A 21,990-nucleotide genomic window follows, 5' to 3' on the forward strand; every position below is an offset into this window, starting at 1 on the left:
CTGCACCAAATCACACGCACGCATAAATATGAGTCCCCTAAATAGGCCTGTTTTTTCTATCATCACGATTCAAGATATATACTCAGAGAAATTAAGGGGAATGTTCAAACGATCAAAGGCTGTTAAAGAAAGTAAAAATAATTCCTGGAGCAGCACCAACATTTTATGGGCTCCTCTTTTAATCCTGCTAACAAACAAAGAGAACACAGATGAAAACATGACCTCCTTGGTAATTATGCATGTCACTGTGATTTGCCCTATTTTCCTATTGGTGTCTATTTCAGCCTTTTTTTTAATTGTTACTGTTATTTCCTGTCCTCGGCATACAGATATATTGAGATACACTTTAACCCCTTTATTTCCCCTCCTGCCCCTCAGATACCTGCTACGTGTTGTCGTTTGCGATCATCATGCTGAACACCAGCCTACACAACCCCAACGTCAGAGACAAGCCCCCTGTGGAGCGCTTCATCTCCATGAACAGGGGCATTAATGAAGGAGGAGATCTGCCGGAAGAGCTTCTCAGGGTGAGGATTTGCCCCGTAATGGGTGTGTGTGTGTGATGACTGATCTGCGTGACCGCTCTGTTATACCAACCCCATACAGATGAGGCTTTTCCTTCACTGTACCCCCAATTGATTAATGTCCCCTCCGCCCCCCCGTCTGCAGAACCTTTACGACAGCATCAAAAACGAGCCCTTCAAAATCCCAGAGGATGATGGGAACGACCTGACGCACACATTCTTCAACCCTGACAGAGAAGGATGGCTCCTGAAGCTCGGTACGTGAACTCATAGCTGTCAAAGGAACCTTGATTGTGTGGATTCGAGTCACAGGATTCTGTGGGTTGTTGTGTATGTGACTTGTTAATGAGGAGCTTGAAGGTGGCCATGTTGGAGGTGGATTTGGGCACCAACAAATAGATTGGACCCAGTATCCAACATTTTTTCTATCAGGAAATGATATATGCTGACTGAAATCACGAGCTGATGCTAACTTCACCCATAAAAACTTCATATTTAGCATTTAATCATGCTTTGGTTACACCAGAGCCAGCCAAGTAGGGCACTGCAGACATCCCTCCCCCTAGCCGCGCTCTCCACTTCTCCCTGGGCATCCCGAGGTGTTACCTGGCCAGATGGGATATGTAGTTCCTCCCACCCGTTCTGGGTCTACATCCTGTTGGGCGTCCACGGTAAACCTCCCAGCAGAAGGCTCCCAGGAGGGATCCTGATTAGATGCCCGAACCATCGCAGCTCTCCCTTTTTCGAACGTGGAAGAGCAGCAACTCCAAGCTCCCGCCTGATGTCTGAATTCCTCACCCTATCTCTAAGGCTGAGCCAAGCCACCTGATAATAGCATTATTGTAGAAACACCAAAAATCTATTTCAATGAGCTTTTCAATACAACTGAAATCTTTCCATCAATCTCCGTTCAAGGGGTGTTCGAACATCGCAACATACTCAGGTGGCATTGAGTTTAAAGAGTTTGAATAAAACTTTCAAAATAAGATCCTTAATAAGACACTGGGGGGGGGGGGGGAAACACCACACTCAGCTCGAGACCCATCCTGGCACGTTGTGTTTGTTTCCCCTGCGTGAACGTGCTACACACTCAGACAACTGCCGGCTGATCAGCGAGCCAACAAGTCGTTCAACTGTGCTCGCTCTTCTCGTGCGATAAATCCATTCACTGTTCCACCAACAGGAACATTTGGAAAACACCTCCTGCACCAGACCTTCAACTTTTATCAGCTCGTGATTTCTGCGCATGTCTGCTCAGAAACCGTCCACCTCCATGACGGCACCAGATCTGTGACCCAGCTGCAATGAGACTCTTCTTTCCTCGTCCTCCATCACATGACCTCTCCTCTTTCTTTCCTCTCATATTGCCTCTCTATTGTCGTGCTCCTCTCCGCGACTTCCACGTCTCTCTCTCCGTCTCTCTCGTGGTGACTTTTCGTGCTCGCTGTCTTATTCTGTTTTTTTTTCTTCTTTTGCACCTCACTCCCTCTCTAATCTTTCGCCCTTTCCACTCTCTGTGTTTTGTTCTTTCGCTCTGTTCTGTCCCGGCTGTTCCTCCTTAAACCTCTGTATCAGGAGGTAGGTACACTCCTTCCTCCTCTGTCCACCTGGTTCATCTCAAACTGGCATTGGCTGCCATTAACCCTGGAGCACACCAGGCTCCTGAACATGCTGGCCGACCTCATCTAAGTGTATCAGAGCTGTTACTGGTTAAATAGGTTACTGCAATATGAAGTGATGGGTTATTTTATTGGAAAGCGAGGTGAGTTGAAGGTCAGCGATCTGTCACATTCTGCATGAGGACGGGCTGCATTCCTCTTTGGGCTCTGGAGGAGGCTGGGTGACGCTCAGGGCTCGTCTCAGTCGGTATTCAGGCAGAACGCCAATTTATCCCAAGAAGAAGCCTCGGAATAAAAGATAATGATGCAGCTCATCAAACCTCTCCGCCTTTTGTTCTTTTTACCCTTTGGAACAATTCGAGACTCTTAGGTTAATTAAGCCACTTATTTGGAAACAAAGATTTGCACAAATTCTGAAGTGCACGATGTGAGATAGTCTTTGGAGAGCTCCGTCATGGTTCATCTATCATCTGCTTTACAGGGGCTTTCAAGTTCACTTTCACTTCTTCCACTAAAGGAATAGCCTGACACTATTGTGGGAGCAGAAATGTCATCCATCTTTATATAGAGGCTATGCCCAGGGAAACAGCTAAATCTACCATTAGCCCTTATAAAGTTTATAAATTCATACTAAGCTGCTTCTGTATATTAAGTTATGCTAAGCTAAGCTCACCCACAATGTTACCTCAGAATTGTACTGAATCTACCCTTTCAGCTACCAAAAAAAAAAACATATTTCCCAATATGCTGTACTTTTTACCATCTACATGACAACCTTAAAAGTATTTAATAGTTTTCTACATGTAGTAGTAACAAGGATCGCTCTGACGAAGGTGGCTTCACCCTCCTTGTAGATTCTCTGAGAGTTCCCATTGGTCGGCTGAACAGGCCAGGTCATGCTTCGTACCATCAGAGACCGCCCTGTGCGACATACAGCTCCTGTGTTTGCCAGAACATGCAGTCATGCTTCGAGCTTCGGTCCGCTTGAGTCCGCGCCGTGGGAATGCGTACGGACCGCTGGGTTACCGGTCGTGCAGCGAAATAAAAGAGACCTTGGCCCCTTTTCCATTTGTGTCCCTCTGTCCCTGACTTACGGGCTTCCATACCTCCCACTGCTGCTTCACTGAGCCCCCTCTCTCTTTCTGTTTTGCTCCTGGTTCCACTAACTGCACTTTCCAGATCCTTCTAAAGTCTGCTCCCCCCCCCCCCCCCCCCACACCCCATAAGTGAATTCCATGTTAATTTTAGCTCCATGCAGCTGCACTGCTGAGGCTGTGAAGCTCACATAACACCTTCACCGAGATTGAGCCTGCCGCTATGCCTGAATCCATCATCATCCAGCATGATAATAAAATCCAATCACTTAGATGCTCGTGGAATGTTTCTTAGAGAGCCTACATTTGCGGAGGGGGTCACAAAGACACAGATCCTTGACAGATGTAGACACCAAATCAAAATGTACCATCTCAGCAACATTTATATTAAAAACATGGCCAGTCAGTGTAACATATACTGGCTGTTATGCCTATCAGGCCTTGGGAGAGATTACACACTCATAGATATCAGTTCCCCCCCAAAATACCTGATTTTCTTTCATCAAGATCCAGGAATTATTCCCTTTAAAACATCAAAAATATCAAAAAAATACCCAATGTTTGATGAAATAATAAATTAAATACTAGATCCGTCCCTTTGGCCAGATCTGCACCAACATTTCATGGATTTTGTTTTGGCCTATGTCCGTCCACCAATTTCCTGTACTGTAGTTTTTGCGTAATCCTGCTTAAACACAAAAAAAACAACCAACCACTGATAAGGAGTGAAAACACAACCTCCTTGTTAAAACAAAACAAATATTCCCTCACACTTGTGCATAGTTTTGAACCTTCTCACATTTATTTTCCCTCCCTTCATAACAACCAAATGAATGATCAATCTGCATTAGAAGCAAGCATGGAACATTTGGTAGAAATCCATAATAAATATCAGGATTAAAATAGAAATTTGGCTAAAGGGGATTAAGAGCTCTCCAGGCCACCTTATGACTGACTGTAGAAGAATAAGACGAACATACCACACTTACCAAACAAGAGGAAACTAGGTTTTGAGGGCTCTCTTCAGGTCGGCGGGTGGAAATGCTGTGGCTGCATCTTAAGTTAAACATCTCTCATGAATAATATACCGTAAATACTGGATTTGACCCTCGGTAGCAGTATAGAATAAAAATCTGGGTCAGGTGAACATTACATATTGATTACATCAGTAACGGCTACTGTCTGCGCCTTCTGTAAAGTCAGCACACGTGTTATTATGCTGCACGTGACTGTACATCAGCCACATTATGCTGTTGTGATGACATAGGTTAATTGCCTCACCGATGGTGCAATACGGAGAGAATCCACTAATCCCAATAATCCACTTTTGTCTGATCAGTGGGGCAGATGGAGACTTTTTGTCATGTAATGAAAATCTCTTCAGAACCACATTCAGATATTCAACTGTGGAATAATGGGTTCAGCCAGGGAGTGATTTGAACTCCCTGTGTAAGAGCTCATAAAATCTGTCCCTCTTGCCGGCCACCCCAGTTCAATGCAGTTAGTGGTCCCACACTCTGTAGGTGGCGTGCACATGTCCGGCCCTCCTCCTGGAAGGTAACACAGGGTTCAACTGTTTTCACTAGCCCCCCCCCTCCACCAACACACCCTCCCTCCTTGCGCTCCAGCTCTGGGGACGGGGAGAGGTTAGCGGAGGGAGTATCCAACCTCTGCCTGAGCCTAATAAAGCAGACGGATGATGATCAGAAGCAGATGTGGCGCGTGGTCTCCTGCAGGTCGGACTGCCGGTGCACAAACACTGACACCTCTTCGGTTTGAAATCTAACGCGGTGTGTTTCTGTCCGCAGGCGGCCGTGTGAAGACGTGGAAGAGGAGGTGGTTCATTCTGACTGACAACTGCCTCTACTACTTTGAATACACAACAGTGAGTAGGCCGATCTGTGTTTGTGTGTCTCGGAACCGTGAATTGTTGAATATTTAATAATTCAACTATTTTTCTTGAATAGATTGATAACAACTCTCCTGATTGTAAGCTCAACATGAAGCTGCAGCCAAATATTAAGCTTAGTTTAACACCAAGGATAGAAACTTCTTATCTTTCGGTGAAACCATAAAAGCCAAAATGTAAAAATAAGTAAAACAAATTCCTTTCGGAATCTCAATTATAATTTAAAATGTAAAAATATTTACAATACTGAGTGTGTAAAGCATATGTGTAAATACATTTAGTATAGATAGATAATGTGAGAAACGACGATAAGCAAAGGAGACACATAAAATAAATCCAACAGTTGTAATTATTGTCTCACACACACACACACACACACACAAACACACACACACACACACACACACACACACACACACACACCCACACACACAGAGCGACAGACAAAGGTCTTTGCCTCTCAGCTCTGCTCTTTAACAGATGTTGCCCCTTTGACTTAAATAAACCTCCCTTCAGCAATTAACATGAGGCATCATGGGAAACATCTGCAGTGTCTACGGCACACATCTGGCCCCCCCGCTACGCTGCAAACCAAGTGCCTCCCCCAACCCGCTGTGAGGTTCACCCCCACGCCTTCACCCCCAGGAACCCAGCAGCATCCCTAATGCTGAGAACGCACACCCTCCCCCCAACACAGACACACACACACGCGCGCGCCAATCCGTCAGCACGCACACATCCACGCTGCGGTGGTGCACACACTCAAATGGCACGCACACGGCCAGCTGTGAGGGGTTGTCCATAAGCATTTCCTCCCCCTGCTGTGCCCCCTCATTAGTAGGAGGATGACAAGCGGGACACAGGGCTGTTCCTCAAGGTCTCCCCCCAAGCGACACACACACACACACACACACACACACACACACACACACACACACACACACACTTCACATCTGGACCCACAAGCACAATAGCAGTCGCTTGAGGATGGCGAGGGTAGGGTTACCTCTCCCTCTGGTGCTGTCCCTTACTTGACCAGGATGAATAAAAACCTCCAATGTGCTTCAATCACCACTGTGACTTTTTAAAACTCCGTCAGGCTCAATATAATGTAAAGATAATAGTCAGATCACTTAAACAATTAAAGGAGCTCCATGTAGCGTCAAAAGAAGTTGATCTTGGCTTGACTGTGAGCAGCAGTCATGCTCCACCAGCCACATGTAGACAAGAGAGTGTGTAGGAGGATCCTTCACAATTACCCTTGTATAGCATTAGAATGGAGGTTGGGTGATCGGATTGCAGGCGGATAGAGTTTGACCACAAGAATGTGCAGGAGTGAATGCACCTGAGACCCATTTAGGAGGATTTCGGATCCAGTCAGTCAAAACCCCAAAAGTCAGGGACGCACAGTGAACACAAAAGCACAAATGAAATTACGTCAATCCATATATAACAACTACGCGGTTAGAAATAGTAATCACATATGGATAATAACTGCAGGCACTAGCCAGAGAACACAAGAAGCAGTCCTCTCCTCGGTCCTCAGCTCGGGACGCTCTTCAAGACATCCGAGATGGAGAGAAGATGAGAGCAAGTGTCTGCTTTCAAGCTGGTTTGATGAAAGTAGACACGAGAGGAGGACGTGACGTGAGCGGGTACCGAGCGATAAGGTCTCAGGTCCGATGTGTCCTGGTCTTCATGTTAGCTGGTTGGTTAGGAGACGTGTGGGTTCTGAGTGAGAGCTGTGTTGATGCTACATTCTGTCTTTGTATGTGTCTCCAGGATAAAGAGCCTCGTGGGATTATTCCTCTGGAGAACCTCAGTATCAGAGAGGTGGACGAGCCAAGGAAGACTGTAAGGAGGCACTTTTAAATTCCCTAGATCAGCATTTTCCTTTTCTTCTGCACCAAGTTGTGCACAATCACGAATACCAGCCTCCTGAACATGCCGCTAATCAATGAAAGTGCTGAAAAATCTAGAAAGTAAAATATAGTTTCCTGGTAAACTTTCCTGTAGTTTTTGCACAATCCAGCTAAAAAACACAAACACAGATGAAAACAAAACCTCGTTGTTAAAACCTATATTTTCTCTGAGATGTTATTTTTCTTTCTCTTGATCTCCTCCCAGAACTGCTTTGAGCTCTACAACCCAAACCACAAAGGTCAGGTGATCAAGGCCTGCAAGACGGAGGCGGACGGGCGGGTCGTGGAGGGCAACCACGTGGTGTACCGGATATCGGCCCCCACGCCGGAGGAGAAGGAGGAGTGGATCAAATCCATCAAGTAAGAGGCGGCGCGTTAGTGTGGATCCATTTACACTGAGGCGGCACTTAGCCAACACTGGGCCGCTCCCATGTGGGACGTTCTCATGTCTGACCTTGACTGTGAGAACGCAGCACGCAAACACATAGAGCTGTGAGCTTAAACACACACACGGTGACTAAATGCGACTGTTTCTCACACTCGCACACAGATAACACTCCGAGGTGAGTTCTGCTCTGCTGGATAAGCTCACTTCCCTTTGATTAGCGCTTAGCAAAGAAAAACACACACATGCACATGCTGCTGGGCCTCGCTGTGCTCTCGGTGTGTTCTGACAGACTCCACACCCGATTCGTCAGATCCGAACGCAGCCTGATTAACCAGGAGAGTGGAGGTGCAGCTGTAAATTGGACCCAGTGGGTAATTGATCAGCTCAGTGGTTATCATCCACTCGGCTTCAGCTCCACTGGCAAATATGATCAATATCTGAGCAGGAAAAAATCATATTACACAGTCCTCCCATGCTCTAATGATATTGAGAAAACCACTTAGCACTGACAGATGTGTATCCATTAAATGAAAGTGATGGTTTTTCCAGCGGAGTAACTGTAATCTTGGCGGCCGGGCGTCAGGCTAAAGGGAAAGAGTCGGCTGTCCTTCTCATGACACATCGCGTGTGGGACGGGTTTCACACTCAGGCGTCCGAGTGCTTTCAGTGTAACTGCACACGTGTGAGCCCACAGAGATGTCTCTTAGACCCTGTTCAGACCTGATTCTGACACCCGTCCTGAGTGATCCCTTCACGAGGGGTCAGCGTGAAGCCAAACTGGTCCTGAGATCCGATCACTAAACCACATACTGAGCTGGTCTGGGATGTGAAGGACTCAGCTGACGTCTCTGACTTGCAACAGTTTCACAAATTAACCAAGCGTGTTTTTACCCTTCTCTGTGTCCATACGGTGATTTGTTGGTGACCACTGGCAGAATATTAACACTGGTGGACAGTTCAGTGACGTGCTCCTTCCTCTCCTCTTCCCACAGAGCGAGCATCAGCAGGGATCCTTTCTACGACATGCTGGCCACCAGGAAGAAGAGGATAGCGAATAAGAAATGATGTCCGCCCGCGCTCCACATCCTCCTCGTCTTCATCACTGCCCTCTCTGTGACCAGCACGGCCCCAGGAGACACAGGTGGGAGATGGGGTCAAGCTTGTTTGGGAGCCGTGGATCGTCTGCACGTCAGATCAGAGCCGAGGCGAAGGTGTAGCTGGAGAATAAAGGACCTGCAGGATCTTCACCAAGCTGGATGTTCACTGAGGACCAGTTTACAGGCGGAGCGGCCACGGCTGGAGTCATAGGACATTTTTGCGTAATGTGTCTGTGGCACTGCTTCCCTCTGCTGGACATGTGTGGAACCACATCTCGTGCACAACAAATGCACGGGCAGGATGTAAAACCTGAATCCCTCTGGTCTCTCCACCTGGTGAGGTCGGTCACCTCCAGACACCAACATTTCGTTTTTCCGTGGACTACGGAAAGCCTGGAGTTTTTAAATCAGCTGGTCTGATTGTTGTGTATCTGTAAATGCAAACTTACTGATTTAACCAAGAAAATGACAGCCAGGCTCATATTCGTCTGTAATTAAGCGTGTGCCACCTCATTCCCTCTTTGAAAACGAAGATGCAAACGATTCAGGGGAAATGGCACCACACACATACTTAGAGGAATGACCCTTTCAAGTGGCCACTGTTGCATCATATATATTAGTTCTGTACCGTTACATATTGAAGATGCATCTCTCTGTTCATTTCTTTTGTATTTATTTGCTTATTGTTTTTAACAAAAGAGGCAGCCCAAGACTCATTACATTATGCATGTATAATATATAATGTACATACCGTTTTTGTATTTCTTTCTTTGTTGTATTTATGTAGCATGTCAGACATAACAGCCATAGCCTGTACCCGTTCACCTTTTAGTTCAACAGTTTATAGTAGTGGAAGTGGCACCTTGTACGGAGCAGTGAAGTCTCCTCACACTGTGTTTTTACTGAAGAGATCAGATAATGTGATGATTCATGAGAAACTCACATTACAGAGAAACCTTATGGTGTCTCCCCCCCCATCTTTATTCAAGAGTGTGTTCTTTCAGTTTGTGAGCGGGTCTATTTCTCAGATTTCGTAATGCGCTCATTCAAAATTCTGCACTTATACTCAAACGTTCCCTTCCTTCAAGCTTCAGCTCTTGCTCCTGTTCTCTCGGATTTCTAGTCTGTCCCAACCAACAATGCCAGCTGTGGTGGGGAGAAGAAAATATAACAGCGCCTATTTTATTTTTTTTATAGTCGCTAGTCACCGTTTAGAAAACAAAAATAACTTGACATCCTTGATTTTGCTGCTCCACGTTGACCAGAGATCTGCTGGACTCCTTCTCAATGAAGGGCGGGACAACTTCACTCATAGTAACTACACCTGGCATTCTATTGGTTAGGGAAGTGGACTATAAATAGACTTGTTGCACAATAACATCCAAGCACAAGCAGGGAGCTATTTGATTGTGAGCGCATGGTTTTGACAGAGAGCGTTCCAAAATCTGAACATGAAATCAATAAGTCCTGCTCTCAAATATGACACTCTTGAAATAAGATAGGAGAAAAAAAATAACATACTCGCAGGACATGGTAAGTTAAAAAAAAACAAAATACGTGCAGAACGTGAATGCTGACTGGAATCCCAAGGTCCATCACACAGAGCCACATTGTTTTGGTGCAGGTTCCCGGTTTGCTTTTGGGTAAACCGCTCATTTGAAGACGTTGTATTAAAAACACATGCTGATCAGTGAACAGTGTCTGTGTGAATTCAGTGAGAAGAGCTCGACTCTTTGGTATTTTACACCTGAGCAAGGTCTTTGCTCCCCGAACAGCTAGAAAAGTGTGTTTTTAACAACATCTGAATAAAGAGCGCCATCACTTTCAGTCCTCGCTAATACATCTTGATTCGACCGGTTGCCCTTCAAGAGGCTGAATAACAATCAGTCTATTCTGTGTGATACAAGAGCTTTCTAACAAACCCTGGCAACTCTTCTCACTAAAGATGTATCATTCATTTCAATGCAGCTTGTAAACGTCAAAGACCAAGAACAAATTACAATTGCAGACAAACAAATGTATTTTAAGGCGTTTACCTTATACAATGTATAAATTCTGACATGCTAAAACTAAAAAGGTATAACAGCAGTTTTTCAAACGTCTTTCCAAAGTTGAAAAACGAAAAAGAAAAATCAATCAATACTCCAAAGAACATGGTCAAAATTAACAAGTGTTTTTCTACAAACAAAATCAAAACAATCAAAACATCTACTGCTAATCCTGATACAGGATCTTTTTGTGCATATAAAATAACTGATAGTACAGTTCAAAATTTAATTCACAGTATTCTTTTATGACGCTAGAAGACACAAACTTTATTTTTCATTAAAAAGCAAAAACACATGGTCCACAGCGGTGATAAATGTTTGATGCTTTCTTTCTGAACATTTAAAAAAAGAGCGAGTGAGAGAGTTGTGAGATAGGCGAGACAAAACTCCTCATCTTGTGAAAAAAGTAAAAACATTACAGAGTGAATCTTAGGCTTCGGAGCAAAAATGGAAACGGTAAAATAAAAAAAGGAGAAAAACGTAATAGCAGGAAAATGTCCTCAAGTCTGTCCAGGGTTAAAGTGGAGGTATCAGTCAGCGAAGCCTTGTTCCCACCACTGCGCTCGTCCGCTTCGTTCGTGAAAATCTCCTTCCTGCAGTTTGTCTCGCTCCCAGTGGGATGGATGTAGAAACTCAGAAGCTCTGTAGGTATAGTGACATCTTGAACTTTCATTCAATATGATGCCTTGACAGTTTGACTCTTAGGCCACTTCCCTTTTGTTTCATTCTCATTTGAAGCGGCTGGATAATCCGTGATGGGATGTCTGACAAGTTTTTCGAGTCCTGAGTTCCACTGAGCAGCAGTTGAGATGTTTTAAGCTCCAGGCTTTGTTTGTGTTCATACGAGTATATATTAATATTTTCATCATAAATGTTCAACAAGGTGACAGTTATTTTTTTTGCCCATAGTTAAAGAGAATTATGGCAAATAGTTAACGCCTTAAAAAAAGGTTTTCGGAATATTTTAAAACACCTAACTTTTGGTAAAAATACAAATTATTCCCAACGAAGAAGAAGCACCATGTCAAAAGGTCGTTGATGTCATTCATCTGCTGTTAAAATGTTGATGTGCCTGAAATGAAAATGAACAGACCAGGTCAAAATTGGTAGGCAGAACTATGAGCTAAAACATGTAGAGATACTGGGCTACCAGCATCAGAAAATAACTTCTTTAATATCTTTTCTGCTCCAAAACAGCAGTGGTGCTGGACTGCCACTGGCAAGTACTGTTTTTAGCTTGGTGAAGAAGTGATTTCCTGTAGTGTAGCGTTGTCAGCATTGTCAGCAATTTGGCAACATTTCACACAGGATAGTCCCACAGCTAAAACTTCCACTTCAACACTTCAGTCTCGATGGATTGCACTTGTGTCATTACAAAAGAGCAGGAGTTCATCCCGGCGAAGGGAATTCAACTTTATAAACTTCATCCAAGCAACAAGATAAATTTAACAAAGAGCCTTGCAACCCATTTGTCGAGTTCATCACCGTGTATTCAGACAAGATTTATTTATTTGTGTTCTTTTTCATTTACGACTGTTAAAGGTCCCCATAGAAATTATTTTTATGTAGTTCGTCATTTTCAGTCTCAGTATTTATCTATATATATGTATATACAGTCTTTAACATGAGCCAGGACATACAAGAATGATAGCAATCAATTAGAAATTAAAATACATATATTTTTGGAAATGCAATGGTATCAGATCGGTTCTCTTTATCAGCCAATACCAAAAGTCCAGGTATTGGAATGGGTATCGAGAAGGGATACAGTTTATTAGCATTGACAGTAATAGACCAAACAGTGATGATGAGTAAAAAGGATGTCCACTCACAGAATCAGTGTGTGATGCCACTGGAGAATCAGTGGGAGTTGCCATTGGTTCGACTGTAACCGTTTCCTAGAAAACAGAATGAATGCTTTAGACTGACACACAGCATTTAATTCAGCTATAGTATGGTTTGTATGTGAAAGCACATGTAATACCTGTGTGTCCATTGAGATGGCAGTGAGTTGAACCAGTGGTGGCTGAAATGGGCTTGGAGGGGGGTAGATGGTCAATGCGAGGATCAGCATCTGGTGGAAAACCATCGATGCATGTACGGTCCTCGATGTGACAGAACTTCCGCTTGCGGCTTTCAGGTTCCAAGCTGCTTCTGTTCTTGTGCCTCTGTGCGGCGCCTGGGCTGTGCTGCCTGGACTCTTCATCCCGCTGCCGCCTGTTTTTCTTCTTCTTCTTTTTTATTTCAGCAATTCTGTCTGAATCCACGTCAGAATTTCTAGGATAAAGTGGAAAACACATGAATAATCTTAATCCACAATTAACTGAGATCTAAGGTTTCTCTGAAGGGCTTTAATTATGATTAACCATGTGAAACATTTATTAAAATATCAAGAAAAAGTGTCATTGCAACAACAGAGTCTGAGGCAACATCTTCAAATGTCTTGTTCTCTTGACGAAAATGCCCAAACTCAAAAATAAGGTCACATTTATATGATAAAGAAAAGCAGGAAACTTTACATTTCAGAAGCTGAACACAGAATGGTAACCTTTTGTTCTCCTTGTAAAGATGGATCAATAGTATCGCTCACCCGCTCTCTCTGTGTTGGTCTTTGTCCTTTGACTTATGTTTCTTCTTGCTCTTTTTGTGTTTTTTAGAGTGAAAGGCCTCAGGGCTGTCGTCTCTCTCCTTGCTCAGATTATCAGCAGCCCTCTTGTGATTTTGATCGTCTGTGTTTGGAGCTGACATCGACTTTGTCGATGTATCTGACACTGTGGCAGGAAAGGAAGTCTCCTCTTTTGAAGGGTAAGAGTTCCTCTCCCTGCCATTGCTCTTTTCCTTCGTTACCCGGGATTCTCGACTCTCCTGCGGCCACCTCCAGCGACTACGAGACTCTTCGCGGTTGGAGTGACCGGTCCCCCTCCGCTCAAAGTCCCAATCATCTCTGGATCGGTGGCGGTGGTAATGGTGAGAGGACCTGTCGCGGTAGCTTTCCCTGGGGTGGTGGACAGTTCGCTCATAGCGACGCTCAGAGTCCCAGTCTCTGTAATGTCGATCGTGAGGAGACAAACGATCACTGTGCAAGCGATGATTGTGGCGGTGATCTCGGTAGTCCCGTCTGTGCCGGTGCCGTTCACCGTCACTCTCCCGATCTGGGCTCCGGTCCCTGTAGTTTCTCTCTCTGCTCCTGTCAGAGTGCAGCCTGTCTCTGTCTCGGGAATATTGTCCATTGCTGCCACTAGAACTGGGCTTTGACTGTTGCTGCTCCTTGGCGTCCGTTCTTTCTTCCATCCCTGCCGACGGCCCGTTTTTCTGTGGTAGATTCTTGGATTCATCCCCACTTATGACAACCTTCTGTGGAGCATCAGATGTCCCACTGGTGCTCTCGGAGCGATCTGCCGGGGTGGATAAGGCCGCTGGGCTGCCACGATGTGCTGAGAAGGAAGCAGATTCTCCAGATGCAACAGAATGGGTCTTTGTAGCAGTAGCTGAAGGTGGAATGCTAACAGTGGAGGGTGCTGTATGCTGAGGCAGAGGTTCAGACACATATTTAGCCCTTTTCTGAGGAGAGGGGAGGTGCTGGCTTTCACTGGCATCAGGATGGATGCTCCGAGAAGAACAGGTCTTTGATGACGAGGCTGAATTATAAGCCACTTTGCTGGGGAAAACAAACAGACAAGAAGATTAGAAATGCTCCATACCAAACCTTAAAGGGGACATATTATGCCCATTTCACCACAGTTGATATGGTTCCTTGGGGTCTTAATGAAATGTCTGTAACATATTTTGGTCAAAACACCACAAGGATCATTTAAAACAGCACCTTGTTACCCTGTCTGAAACAGCCCTCTTCAGATTGACCTGTTTTGAGTGCCCCGCCCCCCTCTCCCCATCTCCCCCCCTCCCTCCTCCACGAGATACAAGCGCCCAGATTTTTAGCTATCCATTACCTCTGTAAAAATATGGCTACTGGAGACGAAGATACAATCTTGCAACCATATCGTTTTGAACCAGAGACAGGTGGGCCGAAGCCTGGCTGCGAGAGCCCCAGCGCAGCCCAGCAATGGGAGCTGGAGCTGGCGCAGCAGCATCCTTCCACACTGTTGAGTCAACATTTAGAGGTGTCCCGGGGTCTCCACCTCGACGATCGGCATGTTTATGCGGCCACTTCGATGTCTGACGGGTAGCAGCAGCGAGCTAACGCTAGCTTGCAGCAACTAAGATCGAAATCTACGGGGAGAGACGGCGCCGACGGACCCGGGCCGTCTCTCCCCGGAGCCGGTGAGATGATGGTGGGGGGTAGTCCAAGGCAATGTAGCGAGACTCCCTACATGGGCATGGTTTGACAATTACGTATTTTTCGGTCGTAATCCCATTCGTCTCACTCTAGCGTATCGTTTCTGATATAGAGGAACTACAACAAGCTGTGTGAGTTGTTTTTTTCCGGAGTTTTTGGGTTGGGAGACATGCCAGATACCCAAATGAACGTATAGAAACACTAGAAAAGTGGAATTTTCATACTATGTCCCTTTTAAGGATAATTACAATTAGAACATAATAATTCACTAAATAAAATAAATATTTTCTTGCTCACGGTCAGAATGCTAAATTACCTTGTTGGACTATGGTCACCATCTAAACCATTAGCAGCAATGGTAGCCAACGAGGACAAAGATCCATGATCACTGCTGGAGATCTGAAGGACATAAAAATAGATCATTTTTTATTCAAAAAAACTGTTCAACACAAATAATGAACATAAAGCAATAGAAATAACACAAAGCATTTTACCTTGTCAGAGGTGTTGTGCCCATTAATTTTGGGTGGTCCATAATGGTGTCTGTTTTGGCATGATTTAGAAACGCCATTCATTAACCCGTTACCATTATGGTGCACTTCTGACTCTCCGTTTGTGGCTTGAGGAGATTTCTCAAAGACGCCTCCTGTTCCGTTGTTTCTGTTGAGGTGAGACTTAGCTAAGCAGCCATTATCCAGAGCGCCACAGTTCTCCTGGTCTGATTCCTCAGAAGACTCCTGGCCGTACGGCACCAGGAGCGATGCTCCATTACCTTGAGTGTGGTGATCGCCGTTACTGCAAGACATGCCGTTAACATGGTGAAGCTGACGTGGAATGAAGTGAACATCTGAGTGGACGCCTGAGGTAGACTGTGAGGGGGATAGAGAGCTGGAGGAGGAGGTGCTGGCGGAGGAAGGCTGGCTGCAAGAGGATGAGGAGGAGTAGGACGGACGGTTCTGCTTGCTTTGTCTAATCAAAAATGAAAGCTTCTGACGTTTGTCATGGTCTGGGATCATTGTGGGCCGGCTGATTGAGTGGGAGATTGAGGAGGAGGAAGAGGAAGAGGCCAGTCCATGGTTAGGTTTTCCAACACTACTGCTGGTACTGGGCTTGGTGCTTTTGGGAGAGTCCCTCAGAGATCCATTCCCATTGACGTAGAGAGTGCTCTGAGAAGGAAACATGAGGTTCACAAGAAAATATTTGTTGTCAAGGTAGAACACCAACTAGAAACTGAAACATGATAAATCAAATCACAAATAGTTCAACATTAGCACGTGTGCAGTACCTTGGTCATGTGTGGGGGCAGCTTGGGACCTATAAAGCCAATGTTGTTGTGAGGGACGGTGTTTTTGATGCGTGGTTTCACCACCGGGCGTGGTGACGACTGACCAGGGATTCCAGGGTTGTGGTTCATGTGACTGTAGTCCGCAGTTTTTTTCCCATCACTGGACCTGATGATACCGAAAGGAAGGCACATTAGCAATGAGATACATCTACATGACCATGTTCATTTTTTTTTCAGACCATCTTCTCATCAAAATGGATAAATAACTAGAATGGCAATCAGTAGCGAACAAATGCAATCAAATAAATTACAGACTGTTATGGTTTACTCACTTTATGTAGAACAGGACATAGGCCTGCTGGTTGAGAACAGTGCTGATGTCGCAGACGGACACAGAGGCGTCATTCATCTCATACCACTGACCATTGCTCGCCTGTGAAACAGCAGAAGTGATGACAACAGATTCATCCTTGTTATCCAAATGTTTACTCAGTCTCTGGAAATGATTTTTAAAGGTGAGAAATCTGATTACAAATATCATCATATACAAATGTGTTTTAAGACATAGAATATTATTCATAAATGTTTCCAAGTTTTGTCTTTTCTCAGTTCAGTCTATTTAGTGGGGATTTGCATTTATCTCTGCTACATCGAGTTGTTGATGGAGTGTTGAGGAGATAAACGTGTAGATGAACACTTGGCAACAGCAGTGTCCTGATAGAGTAGAACATTGATCTGTAGGATTGCCCATACCTTAATATAGCAGAGGTAGTGTCCAGCGTGACAGCTGTATCCAGAGTGGACCAGCACAGCATACAGGCCGTAGAGTTGGGACTCTCCTTGAGTCTGAGACATGAACGGCCGCATGTCCAAGTACTCTGGATATTTGACATCCTATTAGACACAGAGCAACCGCTTAATATCAAACCACAAATCAAATTCTCCCTTTACTGCTTAGTGGAGCCACACTATGACTGTAGCATGACTCTGAATTTGTGATCGTTTACCTTTGTAATTTTGCCTCCACTGAAATTTGCAAAGCGTTTGAGTGAGAGGGTGAGCACGGTGGCGTTGCGGTGGATGCTAAATCTCTTCGAGGCTGTGACCGTTTTTTTGCACCTTAGGGGGACAAATGTTGAGTGGTTAGTTGACAAACTGACATAAATAAATAAAAACACTGTTTTTTTTTTTTTTTATCATCTCACAACTTACTTGGTGCATTTGTAGGCGTTTTCTCCATCCAGCTGCTCCGGCTTAACAAACTGCTCCAGAGCCTTTGAGACGCTTGAAGCCATCTGCGTGGAGAGACAAATCTTTTTTGAGAGTGTTGAACTATTATAATAGACCAAATCGGAATTTACATTTTGTCACACATTTGCAGAAAATCAGACTCACAAGTGACTTGAGAATTTTGAGGAATTACCTTAATTTCCAGAGTGATATCTAAAAAGGGGTCAAATGTATCCGAGACTGCGTTGCAGTTTAAACATTTAACTGGAAAATAAAAAAAGACAAGACAGGGAAGATTGTCAGAGAAGAAACAAAAAACGTGAATAAGAAGTAAAAATCATGAAAATAAATGTAACACTTATGTCTTACCTCTGGACCTTAGGTACCCGCCAAATACTTGATGGATGAAAGAAGTGGCCTGTGTCTGCCTGTCCAATCTGTCACAGAAATATATATTAGATATTATATCACAAAACAAATCAATGTTTTCAGTCTATACTGAAACAGAGAAAATTCAAATTTCTAGTATTTTCCATTGACAAGTTTCAAAATATTACAGCCCAAAAAAGCAGGAGAGTTATAGAGCAGGAATTAGACCAAAGAGTGATTAGTGGAGAGGCCAGCTACTGGTACCGAATGAGAACTGACTTGATACTTGCCATTGTTAAAATGATTATTTAAGAGTCTCCTGAAAACCACAATGGCCAGCAGTGCATCTATTAAACATACCCTGCTCTTAACTTTAAGTTAAAGTGCACGGAGGCTTCATATTGGTACAAAACATACTTGGCAACATTGCTCAGCACTGATTTCCTATATTTCAGCAGTAAAAAAAGAATACTTTGGATAATCTACATGGACTTTTTATGCAGGATTTTTCCAGGATGGATTCTAAAATGCTCAGTGGAATGACAAAATGTCTAGATAAAAATTGTCCTTCTCATTTCACTTGCCTGACTTAAGATCATGACCTGTAAATCTAATAAGAAAAATATGAATATATTGGCACAACCTTTGTAAGTAAACATGATTGCGTCTCATACCTTTTATGTATAAAACAGCTTTGGCTCCAACTTACTTGGTTCCAGGTAAGCAGGACTTTTGCATAGCATCCACTGTGTACCGCAGGAATTCATGGGCATCCTCTTGTCTTCCAATGTTGAAGTGCTTTGCTATCCCTGTGAGGGGGAAAAACACAATGGCGGAGGATATGTAAGCTTGGTAAATACCAACAAATATTTTAACAGAAGATAATTAAATTTATACTCCAACTAGATTGATTCCCTCCAAAATGAAAAGGTAAACAGCAGCACAGCGCCTCCTGTCATTCATCTTAGGTAAATGTTTTGTATAAGGGCACAACTTCAGCATTCTAGCTTTACAAATACTTACTGTGGAGCTCATTAAGTACTCCAACAGGCTTGATGACATTCCCAGAATTGGAAAAGACCTCAATGATGTGGTTTTCCATAGAACACATCATACAGAACCCCGGCACGTGACCTGGTGCAGGGAAAGATTCACAAAAACACTGATAAGTAAAACATTATTCAGACATGAAAACAGCTCACAGACGGTGCTAAACTTATATGTATTGTATCACCGTACAAATACACAAAAACATGGGTGCAAAGACCCACCATGAAACAATGAACACTAGCTCACATGTTTTAGAGTGCTCGCCTGTCAGCAAGAAGTTAGCAAATGGAGGCGTGTAGGTGAGACACTGCAGCGCTGAGTTGAGGAAGCATGTGTTCCCCATGTTCTTAAGTCCGGCACCGATACGGTGAACCTGGGTCCACTTCAGATTGAGGCGGTCTGGAGGGAAGAGGACCTTCTGCGGCAACTCAATGCCGTCACCATTGCTGATCACTGGACAAACAGAGGGACATCATTGCTTATATCAGATTTAATGTATTTACCAGAACAAGGAATAATACTTATATATATATATATGTTAAAATGCCCATTTAAGTATAATCTGACACCTTAAAGTCATTGCTGATATTCTAAAATGTGATTCTTCCTAATACTGTAAAACAAGCCGAGGGAAAAAAAGAACATAAAGAGTTTGCAATTTCCCCTGAACATGTCAGATTACTGCTCTTTATATCAAAACAATTTTGTCACGAGCTCAAATGATTGATCATGCTCCAGCTTCAAAACTGGCTTTGTTACATAACTGGATAAATGAAGGTAGAGTGGAAGCAGCAACTTCACACCCACAAAACAAGTTGTGCCACACTCCCATACAGAAACAGGAGTCAACAGAAAGTTGACCAAGCAGAGCAATTATTTCCAGATAATAATTCTCAACCATCCTGTAGGAGTAGGTCACTTAAAACATCACAGCAAATTCAGCAAAGGGAAATTGATACGTGGTATTTTGTGTAACAAATGAAATACCTTCAGACATTTCTGATGTCAAATTTTTTTTTTAATACCTTTTGCATCATTTCTAACATGAGTGGCAAAATCTTGACATTTGTCTCAAGTACAAGCTTAACTGTTGCTCCTACCTTGCTCCTTGGGCCGGTCCACTGATGAGAGAGAACTATTGTAGAAGGCAGCTCCAGGTGTCGGGCCCAGGCAGCCTCCTGGAGCCTTCAGCCGAGGAGAGTCAGTCGGCATGGTGGGACCCATCGCCCAGCTGCTGGAACAGCTGCCGTCCATCCCCGCGTCTCCTCTGGTGAAGGGAGATCGGTTACACCCGACTGACTCGTGGTCAGACTTTTCTGAAGATCTGTCAACTATGGTCATTGTTCATGCTGTATGAGGAGAAAAACACAAGTGTGCCGCTTAAATATCTTGTTCTTAATGGGATGTATTAAATGGAACACAATTTATTTCTTAACTAGGGTGGTCAAAAAAAGGTCCCAGATTAAACAAATGCTTGCCTTTGTTACAACCAAGAAACACATACGTATTTATTGGTTTAAGATCAAATCCAAGTGTGAACGGATGTAAACGGGGCGACACAACTTTAACGTACAGCGCGCGCGCTCCCGTGGACGGTCATCAGTCTCTGGCAGACGGTCACTTTTTGGCACGACACCTGCAGCCTGGCTCACATTGGCTAACAGACGGCTGCTAGGCCTGTAGCACGCATCACCACCAAACTTCAATAAAACACGCGCTAAAGCTCCATTAAACCCGGCGTGGGAGACGCAGCTCTGCCCACAAGCCCGTACCTCTCGTCGAAGACGGGAACTGAACGACTGAGGGCGAGCGAGCCGCGGGAGAAGCCGGCGACACCATGGAAACGGCGACACGTAACGCAGAAGCTAATGTTACGTGCGGTGGCGGCACTCGTGTGTTACTATTGATGCTAACGCCGCTAGCTGCCGCTGCTACACGATGGACGCTCTCTGACATGGCGGGGAGCGGCACAGCCATTTTCTCTACGCGTCCGAGCGCGCAGTTCCGCCTTCCCATTCGAAGTGGCTGCGGTTCGGACGTTGGAGGACCCGGTAACGAGACGTGTAGGTTAGCTATGAAAGGAGGGGCTCGGTACCGGCGGCTGTGTGCGCCCACTGCGCTGCTTACTCCGACATGACAGAGGGACCGGTGTACGGCTACTACAGCCAATCTGTGCCGCTCAGGCTCGACCAAATGCTCCGGCTGCACGGTGTAACTGCCCCCGGGTCGTGAACGCAACAACACACTCACCTGGAATCTGTTACGAACACGTTAATAGCGCCTGTAAATCCATTCCTCATTTCCAGCGGGTGTCCGGCGGTGAACAATGACGTAGCTTATTGCCCCACGGGTACATCCGGGCACACGGAATGAAACAAGGCGTGTGATTGGCTGCTTCGGTGATTTCTCGGCGAGGAACGTGTTTCGGGAAGATCCGTCGCATGTACACACCTCCGACCGTGGTACATGATGTTCAGCCCACAATCCTACTCTGTGTATACAGCTACGATACAGAGTCTGGACAGAAACGTCACGATGAACACATCGCTGCAACAGTACCTGTCATCTTTACATTATTTGAACAACCGACATTTTATACCAATTTTAGAACATTTCCCGCTTAGATATCTAACCTACTATTCCAAACATTGAAATCCTGTAAGTTCACTCCTATCGTTATTGTCATAATTTTCTACATTTTTCTACATTAGAAATGTTACAGAGAAAATACACTGAATATTCTGAAATTAAATTTTAAAGAAATATAAAAGTCTACTCCTGTGCTACTCTGACAATAATTCTAAGAAATAACATCATTATTATTGTTTGGTCAGATATTTCCTGCTCTATTTCCAGTGTCCTTGCCACAATATGTGCGTTATATTATAGCTGGTGGCCTAATTTCCAGGCTATAACCAGACAACCTGATTGAAATGAAAGCACAGATCATATAGCTCAGCTGAAGAAAATAAATATGACTGGGTGCCCATAACATGTCCTCTTGTAAAGTATGAAAGTTAAAGATGTATAGAAATAAATGTGCTAATCCTGGTTAAATGAAAACTGGAATGGTTTGGTGTGTCCACAGCTTTTTCTTCTTCATGATTAAAAAGCTCCGTAAAATTTAAACACATTTGATTAATTCTGCTTAAAGGCGA

The 21,990-nt window shown here is 44.4% G+C and overlaps 2 protein-coding genes across 2 annotated transcripts in view; one reads left to right on the forward strand and one right to left on the reverse strand.

Annotated features, from left to right (window-relative positions):
• The window catches only part of LOC128427151 (cytohesin-3), a 29,352-nt gene extending 19,104 nt beyond the window's left edge, over window positions 1-10,248 (forward strand). The window contains exons 8-13 of the mRNA XM_053414249.1: window positions 379-527; window positions 670-781; window positions 5,046-5,122; window positions 6,929-7,000; window positions 7,274-7,428; window positions 8,449-10,248. Of these exons, the coding sequence (XP_053270224.1) occupies window positions 379-527; window positions 670-781; window positions 5,046-5,122; window positions 6,929-7,000; window positions 7,274-7,428; window positions 8,449-8,521 (638 nt within the window). The 3' untranslated portion in view covers window positions 8,522-10,248. The remainder of the gene's footprint in view (window positions 1-378; window positions 528-669; window positions 782-5,045; window positions 5,123-6,928; window positions 7,001-7,273; window positions 7,429-8,448) is intronic.
• usp42 (ubiquitin specific peptidase 42) lies at window positions 8,784-21,902 on the reverse strand. Its single transcript, XM_053414241.1, has 18 exons — window positions 21,083-21,902; window positions 19,933-20,181; window positions 19,079-19,285; window positions 18,806-18,916; window positions 18,492-18,591; window positions 17,783-17,850; window positions 17,607-17,677; window positions 17,396-17,478; window positions 17,191-17,302; window positions 16,937-17,077; window positions 16,516-16,616; window positions 16,184-16,349; window positions 15,393-16,064; window positions 15,215-15,297; window positions 13,192-14,259; window positions 12,586-12,878; window positions 12,434-12,499; window positions 8,784-11,673 (listed from the first exon to the last, which is right to left on the reverse strand). The coding sequence occupies exons 2-17, from the start codon at window positions 20,171-20,173 to the stop codon at window positions 12,462-12,464; spliced, it is 3,555 nt and encodes a 1,184-aa protein (XP_053270216.1). The 5' UTR covers window positions 20,174-20,181; window positions 21,083-21,902; the 3' UTR covers window positions 8,784-11,673; window positions 12,434-12,461.
• Window positions 21,903-21,990: the final 88 nt, after the last annotated feature.

This window comes from Pleuronectes platessa, chromosome 21 (genome assembly GCF_947347685.1).
Source record: "Pleuronectes platessa chromosome 21, fPlePla1.1, whole genome shotgun sequence".
NCBI lineage: Eukaryota > Metazoa > Chordata > Actinopteri > Pleuronectiformes > Pleuronectidae > Pleuronectes > Pleuronectes platessa.

Coding starts and splice junctions, on each gene's coding strand:
- usp42 (XM_053414241.1), bottom strand. CDS start 20,173: ATGACCATAGTTGACAGATCTTCAGAAAAGTCTGACCACGAGTCAGTC. Junction 17,078..17,190: donor GTGGAGGCAAAATTACAAAG/GTAAACGATCAC, acceptor TGTGTCTAATAG/GATGTCAAATATCCAGAGTA. Junction 16,350..16,515: donor TATGTCCTGTTCTACATAAA/GTGAGTAAACCA, acceptor CGGTATCATCAG/GTCCAGTGATGGGAAAAAAA.